The 15,107-nt window shown below is 40.2% G+C and overlaps 1 protein-coding gene across 1 annotated transcript in view; it reads right to left on the reverse strand.

Annotated features, from left to right (window-relative positions):
- Nucleotides 1-15,107, reverse strand: part of Ap3b1 (adaptor related protein complex 3 subunit beta 1) — a 201,156-nt gene that overhangs the window by 67,529 nt on the left and 118,520 nt on the right. The window contains exons 18-20 of the mRNA XM_050153860.1: nucleotides 12,170-12,290; nucleotides 10,077-10,230; nucleotides 7,444-7,591 (exon numbers count right to left, since the gene is read on the reverse strand). Of these exons, the coding sequence (XP_050009817.1) occupies nucleotides 7,444-7,591; nucleotides 10,077-10,230; nucleotides 12,170-12,290 (423 nt within the window). The remainder of the gene's footprint in view (nucleotides 1-7,443; nucleotides 7,592-10,076; nucleotides 10,231-12,169; nucleotides 12,291-15,107) is intronic.

The raw sequence follows: 15,107 nt of genomic DNA on the forward strand, positions 1-15,107 counted from the left end.
ATAAAGTTAGAGTGGAAGGCAAATCTACACCCTACTTCTCAACCAAGAATGTGTACCATCACAGAGGAGACCTATATGTGAATCTGGGCTCATCTCTTACCAGAGCCTAGAACAGACAGACAACAGGCAGGCACTAAAAAGGACAGAATGCCATAGACGTTCTGAGAAGAACAAGTAAGCAGTGACTGCAATACGACATTAGCAATAGGTGACGGTCATTTCCACCACGTTGGAAAAGCCTTGCATTCCAAATCAAAGCTATAAAATGCTTCATGATATGCAAGCATGCTTCTCCTACATTATATTTCATTTTTCATTTTAAAAAATCCATAGTAAGTTCACAACATTTTCATACTTAAAGGGTCTACTATAAAAATAAAATCTGAATTCTAAACAAAGAAGTTAAGAGCCCTATCCCATCAAACATTTCTCCATTTGCAATTCATCTTGGTAATAGAGACAGAACCTGGGCAGACACATATAGGACTTGAGGCAGGAGATTTTTCTTGCTCAATGCATAATTCATGTGCTCCGCCTGCAAAGTGTGTAAAATGAGGATTTCACACCGCGGCATGAGCCACGGAGCTGCGGAGAAAAGGCAGATGAAATCATATTTTACTGTGTGAATTTTATTTCTTAGCCTCCCAATATTTATACAAAACCACCATTGACAAACCAAACACACTGACAGATCACCCACTGTTTCCATTGTGTTACTGCTTGAGAGGAGATCAAGCAGAAAGATAGACAATTTGTTTTTGTATATTTTTCTTAAATAGAGGATTAGGTTTTTAACAGCTGAGTGACTGTATTTGACTTTTATAAGGACAACAGTTACTGATCTTAAGATCTTGCTGCAAAAAATATCTATTTATCAATTCGCTGCCTTCAAATCGCCCCTTGTTTCTACGGCATTCGATTATACACCTCAAGACAGGAACATTTTCAAAATGGAATGAAAAGTTACAAGGTTAGGAAACTAACTTCTAGTCAATATATTCATTTAAAAAATAAAGGATCTTAAGTCCTAAACACAAACAAAAATATGTAACAATATCTCTGTAAAGATTTTTCATGCATTATGAACATCCATTTGCATACCGATTGCAGAAAAGCTAAGTAGATAAAAGACCTGACGTGATAAGCAGCAGATATGCTTCTATTGCACAGAGGTTGTATAACAGTAAGAAAAGTTTACCAAACACCCACTGTTCTAAAAATCTGGAGCAAATAAATGCTAATGAGCAATACAAAGGGGTCTAATAACCCTTCCTCCGCAGAAAACTGCCTGCTTCCTTATGCAGGACCGCCTGCTTGACGGTTTCCCTTTGTTTTAAAATCGCAAGTGAAATTTCTTTCCTGAAGAATTTAAAGTATGAACTAAACAGAGAAAGACAAACATTGAAAGACACAAAGCTTTGAATATTTATAATAAAAAAATCGACCTTCAATCGTCACACAAGCTAAGGATTTCAAGCCCTGTAAACACCCATGAGCAGACAGTTCTTCTCAAAGCACAGAAATCAGCCTGAAATGGTTCCATTGGTGCGTTTGCAGGGTTCTGAGGTCACTAGAGGAGGTCATCAGTGTCACAATACCTCCCACAGAGGGACAGCAAAAGTTCTAAGATACATAAGACCTGATATAGTTATGGCCATCTCAGACACCGCTGGCATATACAGATTCCAGTGCTTTTCTACAGCTAGTTCATACATTAATCTCATGACCCAGACACAAAAATATTCTTAACATCTATTAAGTGCGACACTCAAGAACACCAAATACTTCACACTTACATCACACTGATAGACTACTTAAGTATGCTGTATATAATTACCATTGTTAACACAGGACCAGAGTGATCTGTCAGCTGCCCAGTGCTTGTTGTGCGAGCATGAAGACTTGAATTTTGATCCTTAGCACTCACATAAAGAGCCAGGCACTACCCTTGACTGGAATGCAGCATTTAGGAGGCAGACACAGGCCAAAACCCAGTGGTCAGTCACTGGACAGCTAATCTAGCCAAATACAGGAAATACAGGTTCAGTGACAAGTCTTGTCTCAAACACTAAGGTGGAAAATGACTTGAGGACGATACCTGACATCAACCTCTGGCCTCTACACGTGCACACACATCCACTGCAGTCATGCCAGCATGCACACAGCCACCACACAATTCCACAGACAACACAATGTCAATGTGTCTAAAGGAACAGATGCATTCATTATAACTATGTACATTATAGTCATGGCTTCAGATCACCATGATACTCACTGACATCTCCATCTCTAAGAGCTGAGGCACACACCAGAGATACCAACTAATGTGTCATGACCTTATGTTACAAAAAACCCCCCAAAAAACCCAAGATGCAGAGATACAAATGAGAACCACTTCCTCATACAATGTCTGTATTGTTAAATCTTCTCTCTAATCTTCCAGATATTTTCCTTTACATTGTATAAAGTACGTAAAAGTGCTTAAAATATGAACTAGTCAAGGTGATTTTGTGGGGCTGGAGAAGGTTCAGGGACTTAGAGCACTGACTGTTCCTGCAGAGGACCTGGGTTCAGTCCCACACAGCTGCTCCCAAGTGACTGATACTCCAGTTCCCAGGAATTCCTACTCCTTATGGCCAGTGTGGACGTGCACACATTACATGCAGGTGAGCACTATACAAAATAAAAATAAACTTAAAAAGGCAATTTTGTTACAGGCATTACTTGGGACAAAAGAATTACTTTGTAGAGATGATGATACTCCAAACTCTTCTCGGACACATTTCAGAAAAAAAAAAAACTGTACATAAAAGTACATCCATAAAATAATTAAATCTAGGCCAAGATCATGTCCTAAGGCCATCATTGATCACAATGCAGTACCAAATGACAAGCCCTTAAGGGATGTAGGTATCCGGGACGGCAGCCTCCCTCCGGACAGTACCATTTCAGTTCCCGGCAGTCACCGTCCAGTAGGAGAAGTGAAGAGCACAGGAGGCCACTTCCTCCTCAGCTGCTTTCTCTAATAAGAGAAATGCACAAAGATGAACAAAGGTTCAGACACGGCTGAGCACACAGTTTCATAAGAGAAATGTGAGTGTTAGGTAAGAATATAAGTAAGTTAAAAAGAGAGAGGGGGATTCAGACACGGTGGCCGAGGAGTTTACTGAACTCAAATGGTGGCAGGACATCACCACAGCTTGACCTGGCCACTGTGCTGAAGCTGGGGTTGGGAAAACATCAGCTAAGGTGAATACAGCAAAGGATTACAGGGCTGAAGTAGAGCTGATCTAGACAGTGAAAAGAGGAAAAGAAGAACCAGATAGGAAAAATCCGATGGAAATTCTAGGGGTCCTGGCACAATCTAAACACGTAGAATAAAGTAAAGGAGTCAGAGGGAAGACTGCTGGTCCTGTGTAAGCACGTTTCTGGTTCTGCAGATGTTAAAAATCCAGCAGTTCCAGCAGGGTCTAAGTATTTGGTCTAGATTTGGGAAGAAAATCTAGAAGAGCAACAGAGAAATATTACTGTGTAAGTACTTTAGTGGAAAGGAAATTACAAAACATGCCAATTTTTCAATATTGTTTAAAAAAGAAGCACTAAACACTTAAGGATCCTGACCTCCTCTGCGGAGCAGGGTCTGTGGAAAGTGAAGTTACTAAGAAGTAACTGGGTTAAGGTGTAGGAAATGGAGGATAGATTTGAGGCTCTGTGCTCCTCTTCTGGCTCCCCTTTCAAGGCCAGAAACCACTAAAGGGGTCTGGACGGCAGAAGAGAAACTAGTGGATAAAACCTATAAGTGCAGAGGAGGTAGAAGCTCACTCAAAAATGAGGTCAGAGGTGTTTGGTTGGGGGCTTCACCCTAGCTCCTGGCATCCATTTTGGAATGTTGGGTAGAAAGCACCATTTCAAGCCCCTTTCCCTAGGAGTTGCCAAACTCCACCTCCGAGAAAGACCACCAATCACATCTTCCCAGGGAGGGTCAAGAGAACTCCCACAGGCTATTTAAACTGCTCCCCAGAGAACCAACAAGTAGTCTTTCCGGTTCTTCAGGGTTCCCCTGGTTCTCCATCCCCTTCTCTGTGGTGTTTTTTTGGAGGGCCACCCGGGAGCGCTGGCATCCATTAAATTGGGTTTCTTTTAATTCGGTCTGATTTGGATTATTGTGTTGGCCTAGAGTCTTACTAAACTTAAAGAGGAAGCAGGGCTTCTTCTTGGCTGAGTGGACAGAAAACACCTACTCAGAGCTACGCTTTTATAGAAAAGGTGGGAAATGGAGATTGAGCTAAGAAGTCAGAGCGCAAGGTGACCCAGCAGTGTCATCTGAGGAAGGCAGACACAAGTCAGGGCCATAACTAAGAATAGATACACTTTCAAGTGCAGGAGACAAAAGCCAAAGGGAGGCCAGGGGCCTTTCAGCAGGGGTCCCAGCTGAACAGCATTAAACTGCTGTGAGGGTCTGCACTCCAGGGTGCTCCTATGCATCTGTTTCCTCTGAAGACACTGACGCAGCAAAGTGGGTACTGGCATCTGCTTTATAGACCAGGAGATTGTAGTATGAAGGTGCTACCTGCCAACAGAAACTCCATTCTAACCTAACAGAAACACCATAAAATTAACTGTTTTGACAGTCATATATATATTCAAGCATCTCCAAGGTCTCATGTTCATGCTCAGTGCACCCCCAAATGCATTGTCCAGATGAAAGAATGACTCAACCTGCAGAGTCAAGACAGGCTCTCCAGTGCCAACACTGTCACACCGAATGAAGGCAAAGTGGCCACCATCTGCTCTCATTACTCATAATTTGAGCAAAAGTCACAGCATCTGATGCAACGGGGACTTTTTCACAACTAGAAAGTCATCTATTATTAAAAAAAATTGGTACACTTATGATCACATGGTATATACTTCAAGCCATTCAGAATAAAGTGGAGATAAAAAATATGGTGGCTAAAAGGCTGAGAATTTTTGGTCCAATTGTAAAACAAAAGCAAAAATAAATAAACACAAACATTCATCTTTCCACCTAATATATACAAAAAATGGCATTTTAAGATACACAATGTGTGTGGTCTACGGAAAACATAGGTACAAAATAATACACAGCTTGAATTTCTCAAGAGGCCTGGCTCAGGATTCTGCTCTTCCTGTGAGACTCTGAAACAGTGGGAGCAGGGGCTGTCTGACTCTGTTGCCTGCTTTTGGGACCCTTCTCTCCTACTGGATGGCTTCTTCCAGCTTTGATAGGAGGAGGTGCCTAGTCTTACTGCAACTTGATATACCATGGCTGGCTGATACCCACTGGAGCCCCACCTGTATCTGAAGAGAAACAGAGAAGGAGTGGATGGGGTTGGGGGTGGGGGACAGCTGTGAGGAGAGGATGGAGGGGAATCTTTGGTTGGTATGTAAAAACAAAACAAAGAAATAAGCAAACACAAGTAAACAAACAAAAGGGCTGTCACCTGTTAACTGAAACCCTCAACAAGGAGGAAATAAAGTGGATGACTAACTTTGGTTCTCTTTGCTGCTAATACTACACAGGCAGTAAAGTCTACAATTTTCTAATTTTATAAAACCATGTAAGAATAACCTTCTGTAATTACATCTGTCATTTATAAAACACTGATTTTCCTCTCTTGGTTGTACTGTCAGAATCTGAAGCTCTTTATTTAAAATTATATTTTAAGTTTTTTTAGAGTAGAAAATGAGAATATGAGAACCTACCATGTTTTTAGTAATCCACATTTAATAACTCAAGTCTCTACAAGTTTTTATGAATTTCTGAAAAGATAAAACTTAAATTCTGTTATATAAGTAAGAATTCAATTTTAAAGGAAATTTTACCATTTGCAAGAATATTTAAAATAAAAAAGATAAACACTATAAGCATTTTAAATATACTTATTTTTAACAATGAATATGGGTTTGGAAGGCCTGCTTGAGTGCAATCATTTTCATTTCTGGTTACTCAGAAAACATACTAAAAATTTAGATTCATAGAGTAAACAAGTAAATTCTTTTTTAAATACTGGGTTAGGAAGAAACATAATTTATTGAATAGTGACATTTGATTGTCACGATTCTAGACACATGGAAAAAGATGTGGTCACACTGACACTGCATGGCTATTCTAGACACATGAAAAGAGAGGAGGTCACACTCGATGCTGCATGGGTATTCTAGACACTTGTGTGATCATTTTCACTAATGAGGTGAAGATCTAAGATCAGAAATCTAAGATCTAATATCAGATCTGAATTTTATACTAGTAACTTCATTTGCAATTTAAGCTTTCATATTTTCATAGTAACTGTCAAAAAGTTCAATCACAATTGTTCGATTCAAATACATAAATAAACAAATTATTTTTGCATTTGTGCTAAAATAAATGTCTCTTGCTAAAATAAATAATGTGTAACTTTCAAACATTTTGTTATCAATCACATTTATTAATAAATATTTTTAAAGACCATGTTGGAATCAGTATCTTATATATCTCTATTTGTAGTGCTGTGCTCAGTGCCATTTCTGAGGCTTCCTTTCATGTTCTTTTTAGCAAAAAGTCCATCTTGAAACAGTCTACTCCAAAAATCTCATGAGCAGATGAATAAAAAGTGGCTCTGAGGGCTGGAGAATGGCTCAGAGGTTAAGAGCATTGCCTGCTCTTCCAAAGGTTCTGAGTTCAATTCCCAGCAACCACATGGTGGCTCACAACCATCTGTAATGAGGTCTGGTGCCCTCTTCTGGCCTGCAGGCATACACACAGACAGAATATTGTATACATAATAAATAAATATTAAAATAAAAAATAAAAATGCTTTTAGGAAAAAAAGTGGCTCGGACTTCTTTGTAGAATTGGATGACTAGGGAAGATTATGGAAAATCAAAGCCTCAGGAAGAAAGAAGATAATGCATCCAGTTTTAGTTGTGACAGTGTTGACTGAAGCTTTTGTCCCGCCCAGTACCACAGCTGTTCACTCCCAGAGAAACACACATAGGCTTATATTAATTATAAACTGTTTGGTCTATTAGCTCAGGATTATTACTGACTAGCTCTTACAACAGAAATTAACCCATAATTCTTATTTAGCCACGTGGCTTAGTACCTTACTCAGTGAAGCATTCTCATCTTACTTCCTCTGTGTCTGGCTGCTGACTGCGTCTCTGCCTGTCCTCTTCCCAGAATTCTCTTAGTCTGGTTGCCCCACGTATTCTTCCTGCCTAGCTACTGGCCAATCGGGGTTTTTATTAAACCAATACAAGTGATAAATCTTTACAATGTACAAAACCATTATCCTACAGCATGACAGTGTTCAAAGTGTCTTCTTCAGTTTCTTAGCTTTCTAACAAAACATTCAACTCTCAAAAGTATTTATTCTTAAATGGAAAAAGTTCCAAGAAGATGTATCATTCAGTTACAGCGCACTCGTGACCTCGTACCTGAGTAACTTTTCTGGGTGCAGGTTCACCATCAGACTCTGATGCTGACTCAGAACCTGAAGAACTTTCTCCCATGGAACTGGATTCCGCACTAGACGATTCTGAAGCTTTAGATTTTTCATTTTTCTTCTCCCCATCTTCTGAATCACTATGAATAAAGATGAGTTTTGAAATATAAACTCTAAATCACTTATATACACAAATTTAATTTTATGAAACAATAAAGATGGCTTTAAAATTCTAAAATATGAAAATTAAATAAAAGCTGCTGAGATGGTTCAGTGGGTAAAAGTTCCTACTGCCAGCCTTCCGACCAGAGTCTGACGTTCAGGACCTACATGTTGAATATCACAAGTGGTCCTCTGGTCTCCACAAATGCACTGGGAAGCATGTGTTCACACAAACTCCACATGTGCACTGGGAAGCATGTGCTCACACAAACTCCATATGTGCACTGGGAAGCATGCGTTCACACAAACTCCACATGTGCACTGGGAAGCAGTCTGCTCTTTTATTTTTTAAAAATCTACCTCAGGGACTAGAGTGATAGTTTGGCAGTTAAAAAAGTGTTTAAAGCCCTTAGAGAAGTCCTTGCATTTAGTTCTAAGGACCCACATGACAGCTTACAACAGTAGGACTTTATCCTGACTTCCTCAGGCTCCTGTACGATGTGGTGCATATACATATGCTCAAGTATATATACATGCATGCACACATGGGCACACTGACACAGACACACAATCAATCAGTTAATAAATCTAAAGTTTTTTGTTTTGTTTTTCATAATCTACCTTGAGCCAAGTAGTGCTCAGGCAGTTCATTCCAATGTTCTACTGTAGACGGGTCCATTAGTAGCCACTTACAATAAGGAACCAACACCGAAGGTTAAATAACTTTAAGGACACCCCGCCAGAAGAGGGAATCATGAACTCTGAATTCTCCCTCTGATATCCTACTTCCCCTTCTATCACACTATTACATCTATCATGAAAATAATTCGGAATGCAAAATCAAATTTAGTAATCAACACTTGCAACTACTAAAGAGTAGTGCCTGAAGATGCTTAGAGATTATTAAGAACTTTAAAAAGTTCTGCTGGCAAATGGTAAACAACTCTAAGAGACAGGCTGCACAACCCAGGAAGGAGGCGGGAGAGTGGCAAGGGAAGAAGAATCAATAGTTCTCAGAATTGATTTTTGTGGAGGAAATATGATTGCTGTTTATTAAAAACAGAGCATGGCAACATCTCAGAGCACATGTAATTATATTTGAAGATAGAAAAATAGGTTGTTTTCTCTTCTACAAAATAATGGCAACATATATTATCCCCAACTCATTGTTTAAAACATGTACTTGCAAAAAGAAGGGCTTAGAATGTCTTTACAGTTCACTTTGGTGTAACAATTACTTTAAATTAAAATATAAATGGAGATAAAATTTTTTTTCTCAAGAAAAAATACAAAACAAATATGTGATTATAAGCATATACCATAATGGCCTCTGTCACCTGAGGAGACACTGCTGTGCTTTCTAGAAACAGGTACTTCCCCAAACCAGATCATCACAGCTAGTCTGATGTGCAAGCCAAGCACAGTGTCCTCAAAGGCCAGGTGATCACAAGCCAGAACGCTCTCCAGCAACAAGCCAGCTATTCTTAAGAGACTTCGCCCTGGCACTCCAGATAAGATTTTAAAGGTAAAAGTGTTATTTTATTATGCATCACTCAATTCTGATGATAATTATTGTTTACCTTACTGCTTAGAGTTTCAGATGTTAACCTAATGAGAAGAATTTACTGGTAACTAGGTTTTTAACTTTGCAATGATGAAAAGCCTGTATTAATTTAACCTACAGATTTCATTTGTTCTGAACAGGAAAAACAATATAAATCACTTTTAAAATCATTAAATCCTGACTTAAATTAATAAAGTCATAATTAGGGCATTATGCTGTGTTTGTTATGGAAGTGGCAGGGCGAGCTGCTTTAATTACTGTCTGTAATGAAAGGAGCAGAGAGCGTACCGCGCCCAATCAGTGCTGTCAGCCACCACTGAGCCCAAGCCGCAGGCTCATCAAGGGAGCGGGCAGCAGGCCCCCGAGAAGGGCCAGGGAGGCAGCGGAGGCCACTAAGACAGCAGTGGGGAAAACAGAGCCACACAACCCAAGGTATTAGCCCCAACTACTCAAAATCTTAATGACGCTTTAACACACGAGGCTGCTGATGGTAATGGCAGATCTTGAAAAGAACTAACCCTTAAGTATCTCCTGACTGTCTTCCTTCACAGCCTTTGACTCTGATATTTGAATCATAATCTTTTTAATGTAACATTATTTAGAAAAATCAATTGTCTTAGTTACATAATGGCAAAGTGCTGAAGGATTTAATTTTAGCCCTCAGCAAAATTGCTGCAAAAGGTAACTAAGTGTTTCATCTCTACTGCTTGGTCACTTAAGGCAGCCTCCCAAGGTGATAGCAATTTCAAAAATGTACCCTAAGATCTATCTGTTCAAGTTCAAATTGAAACCTATGCACAGTACACAAGGCATACCATTTGTTTTGGAGAAAATACACAGTCATTTTCTAATTCTGTGGATTAAGGAGAAACTCCTGGGAAATGGACAAAGAAACTCACCTTTTCCTCTTGGTTTTTGAGCTCCTCTGGCTTGCTCTCTTGCATTCCACGTCTGCCTCACTTCCGGTCTCACTCTCTTGTCCGCTGGAGGAGTCCTCACTGCTGTCCTCACTGCTACTGCCTGTGTCTCCACTCTCACTTCCAGACCCGCTCTCTGAAAGACAGACCAGCTGCTCTTTCACTTACAACCGGCTAATTACACGTAGGAGACCATAACCATCAGCAGTGACTGAAGGAGAGCAGGCCCTGCTGCACATGGACCATGTCTGTTCGGAGGCACCAGGTCAACAGCAACCCAGAAAGACAGACAGTGACTGAAGGAAAGGAGGCCCTGACTCACATGGACCTTGTCTGTTCAGAAGCCTCGGTCCAACAGCTACTCACACAGACAGAAGATGCTCAGATAATGGGCAGAGCAAAGACAAAATGCACAAGAAAACCAGATGGAGAAAGCCTCTCTTCCAAACCTAAAGCAGCTAGCTAGGGCATGACTTTTTATATATATTTATATATTTTTATATATATAATATATATATATAAAGAATGCATAAGACTGGTATAAGAAAGAATTTTGAATTCTGCTACTTGTTACTAAAAATTTCACTTAGTGAAAGAAAAAGCAACAGATCTTCCTAGGAACCAATTTTGAGAAGGAAGCAAGCTTTTCCAGCAAGCAAAATTCCCAAAGTTATGACTTACTTTTCCCAGCCCAAGAGTCTCCCACAGGCTGATGATATGACACACTAGTGTTCTTGCAGAAGTGATGCATTAAGAGCTGGGCATGATGATGCACACTTATAATTCTAGGATTGGGAAGGTTGGGGCAGAGGACAGGAATTTGTTGTGAATTCAAAGTTACAGATACACACAGTTATCTGGTTTATACTGGAAATAACAAAAAGAAGTCACAGGGCTGGGAGATGGCTCGGGGTAAAGTGCTTGCTATACAAGTATGCGGAGATCCGTTTGGATCCCCAATACCAGTGCATGTGAAAGTCAGGCATGGTGGGGTGCATCTGTAACTAGTGTTGGGGCTGAGGCATGGGGCTGGGGAGTGCTGCTGATTATCCAGCCTCGAGAAAGCAGTAAGCGCTAGTAGAGACTGCCTCACAAAATAAGGGGCAGGGGCAGAGAGATGGTGCTTGCTGCTAAACTTAGTTTCATCCTTTGAGCCGACATGGTGAAGGAGGGAAGTGACTCCTCCAAGCTGCCCTCTTACCTCCACACACAAGGGCCACGGACTGTGTCTCCCTCCCACCCATGCAAATGAATACACGTGAGCAAAATGTAAAAAAATACGCGAAAGAGGCCTGACACTGACATCTGACCTCCACCAGGTGCATGCACACGTGACTGCTCTCACACAGGCATGAACCACACCTACCCATCCATCCACCCCACACAAAGAACAAAATGGGGGGGGGGGCATTGCAGTCACTGCTCACTGCCATCACATGGGAGGCAGCAACAACCTGGGTGCAGCTCGTACTAGGTGGTTGCTTTTCCTCTGGAAGCTACCATAGAGCCCCGCACAGAGGACCACAGGATGCAGAACTGCGCTATCTAAACAAGCTCACGAAGAGCCACAATGTTAACAGAATTTCAAACGTTGAACAATGCTAATCTAGGAACAACTTATAAACAATAGGATGAAGATGGTGTATAAAGCATAAAATAACACCATGCTGGCCTCTGCCTCCCAAGTGCTGGGATTAAAGGTGTACCTTTTTATAATTATTTTTATGTGCATTGGTGTTTCACCTGCATGGATGTCTGTATGAGGGTGTTGGGTCCCCTCGAGCTGGAGTTGCAGACAGTTGTGAGCCATAAAGGCATATTTTTAAAGTCTTCTCTATCAGATGGAAAATCAGGTGCCTTATTTTGCTGGTATAGCTGAAGCCCAGGGTTCTGAATCCACGCTGCTCATACTTTCACTGCATATGGCCCTCAGCTTCCTAGCTCTGAAAAGAAATGAATTCTGACATGTCTTAAATTTAGTAACAGGATGGCGGGAGAAAGAAAGGAAAAAATAAGGGGCATCCATATGTAATCTAGAGTATGAATAATACAGTTTGATAAATCACAAGGCCCACCACTATCACTGCTGCTGCCAGAGGACTCCTCTTCCTCTTCCTCCTCCTCCTCAGATTCAGAGTAAAATTTCTTAGCAGGGATTTCTTTCTTTGTTTTTCCAACTGGGGTCCATTCTTTTGCCTGTTTACATAAACAAAATAAACATTAATGAATTCTTACTAAGTGATTCAGACTCCTGACAAATATAATTGTTTAAGTTCACTATGAACTCAGAAGAAAGTTTGAGACTTCAGAGAAAGCAACTGCTACAAGTCTCAACAGCGAGTCATCCACTTTTAAAGACAAAGCATACACTCCCCTCAGAGTCCACTGTTAAGTCATTCATGTTATGTTTCCAGATCATTTGACAAAGGTTTGTGTTTGTAGGTCCACAGAAAAAATTTAACCTACAGTACCAATAATCTATGTTGATAGCTTGGCACTTGAGACAAAAGCAAGCAAACCGCAGTGAATGTAGGCAGAAGTGAACATCTTCCTGTGCTAAACCTTCTCTCTCCCATAGCCTCAGCGCCTAAGCCGCGGAGAAATGCTCTTCCACCCTGGTTCGGGCACCCGTCTCTCCTGGATTACTGTAGCACGTTCCTAACTGCTTACCTTGCTTCTCCTTTCCACTAACCCCAACCAAAGTTTGTTGAATACAGCAGAAGAGTCGGGTCCAGCTACTCTCTGGTTTCAAACCTTGGTGATTCTTGATTTCACCCAGATAAATAGGTGACAACAGTCTGCTTGACCAAACTCAACAAGCTGTTCCCACTCACTTCCTCTTCCTTTCCCATACTCAGCTCCAGCCAATTCTTACTGTTCCTCCAAAGACTCCTAGACTTGCTCTGTCTGAGGGTCTTGCCCTCAGCTATTCCACCTCAGCACAACTCTAACTCCTTATAAAAAAAAAATAGTGCTAGCTGCCTTATAATATGCTATGTGATCTACCTGTCTTTTTCTTCCCTAAGGTGGGAATTTCTAACCCTCTACACTGAAGCATCGTAAGTGTGCCTGTAATAAGTATTACTTATACCTATTACACCCTTGAAGCTTTCAATTTTATATTCAGAAAATATTTGCTTGCATTTAAGTAAGTGATGCTCTTTGGTGTTCACTAAATATGGCATTAGGAGAAGTCTTTACTATAAACCTGTCATAACAGTGACCCTGATTATCTTGGAAAAATTATGTTTCATATTTTCTCTTCTACAAAGCAGGAAAATGTAGATTTCTTAAAAGGTCAAAATGGTTAAGACTCATTTATAATACACTTTTAATTGAGTTTCCAGTGCGTGCCAGCCTGATGAGAGAGAGAGAGAGAGAGAGAGAGAGAGAGAGAGAGAGAGAGAGAGAGAGAATGTGTTGTAAAGGAATTTACAGCATGGCACAGATTCTAATCTAAGGACTGTCCTCAACACTGAAGGCACATTACAATTTTCTGAGAATATGTTTTAAAATACTAATACAAACAACAAAAATATTAATGCTCACAACCCCAACTGCCCAAGAGAAGTTTCAGTAGCCTGAAAAAAAAATTACTTGGAAAATGAAAAGAAAACTAACGAAAATTATTTGAATATATGAGTTTCTGTATTCACATAGCTTCAGACATTTAAGGGACAAAGCCTACACCATTTAATCCACTGTGGTGTGACAGCCATGACAGAGTAAGCGAGAACAGAAGAGATGGAGAGGCACAAAAGCTAAGGTCCTCTACACAGCAAGTTGTCTATGTGTTTACAAAGCAAAATGTCTTTGATATGCAAAAGAGTCTTTGTGTAACTGGAAAAAAAGGATTTTCTGTAACTAACCAAAAAAACTCTAAAGGAGCTACAAAAGTTACTGATACCTTAATATAAATATACATTATATCTGATATTGTAGAAATGGTGGTGTGTAATTCAAAGTGACTTCTAGTGTCAACCTGACTAGGCTCCCTGTTGTTTTGATTAAAATGTCAGATTATCTAAGCCTCAGCCATTTTTCTTCCTAAGTTATATTTCATAATAATGAGATTTGACCTTAGAGGATCACTAGATAGTAAACCCAGAATAATACAGTGTATCACGTGCACAAATGCATTCTATGACTTCAGGAGGGAGGAGAGGCACTGAGCACAACAAAAAGGATAATCTGAACACCACTCTCTGCAGGTACGAATGCCTTTCAAAACAGAACTAGTTACATTCGGTTTATATTTCATTGTATCCCTCGTAGAACATTTTAAGCCCCTATCTCAGAGACAAGTAGAATAAATCTGGTTGTTATATGGCTTAAATGGATACCTTAATCTGGTTCCATCAGCTATAATTATTCTTCATAAGTTATTAATTATTAATTTCAGGATCTCTCTTGAACTACACAATGAAGTGAAGGTAAGAAAACAGGTTACTTAGGCATCATCTTTATAAGAGAGTTAGTGCTTGGGACACATGAAAAAAGAAGCCAGTCAATCCATATAAAAACACTACAGAAACAAAATTAAATTGCACAGCACCGCTATCAATTTCTGAGAAGTAAAACCCTTTCCAGAGGGGAGAGAGAGTGGATGTGGTGGGAGGATAAAAGGACTGCTCAAAGCAAGCCCAACACTATGTACCCCATCAAGGAAAAAAAAAAAAAAAACCAGCACCAGAACAGCAAGCAAGCATGGTTATGAGGAAAGAGAATGTCTGCAGAAGAATAGCAAAGACCACTGTCTCCATATCCTAGCATCTGACAGAACTTGTACAATAGGCAACTGTGCTGAACAGTGCTGAGACTGGGGAGAAACCCAAGCAGACGTAGCTGCAGGGAGGAACACACAAAAATGAGTTTTCATAACTTTCACTTATCATATCGCTTTATTTTTAACATGTGTGTTTTATGTCTTCATGTTGAGTATGGAGGCCAGAGTCAATGCTAAATATTTTCATGAATAGGATAGGGGCTCTCTCTGGGCCTGGAACTAGGTGG

Source organism: Alexandromys fortis, unplaced genomic scaffold, assembly GCF_014885135.2.
Source record: "Alexandromys fortis isolate MF-2015 unplaced genomic scaffold, M_Fortis_MF-2015_v1.1 scaffold_79, whole genome shotgun sequence".
Taxonomy (NCBI): Eukaryota; Metazoa; Chordata; class Mammalia; order Rodentia; family Cricetidae; genus Alexandromys; species Alexandromys fortis.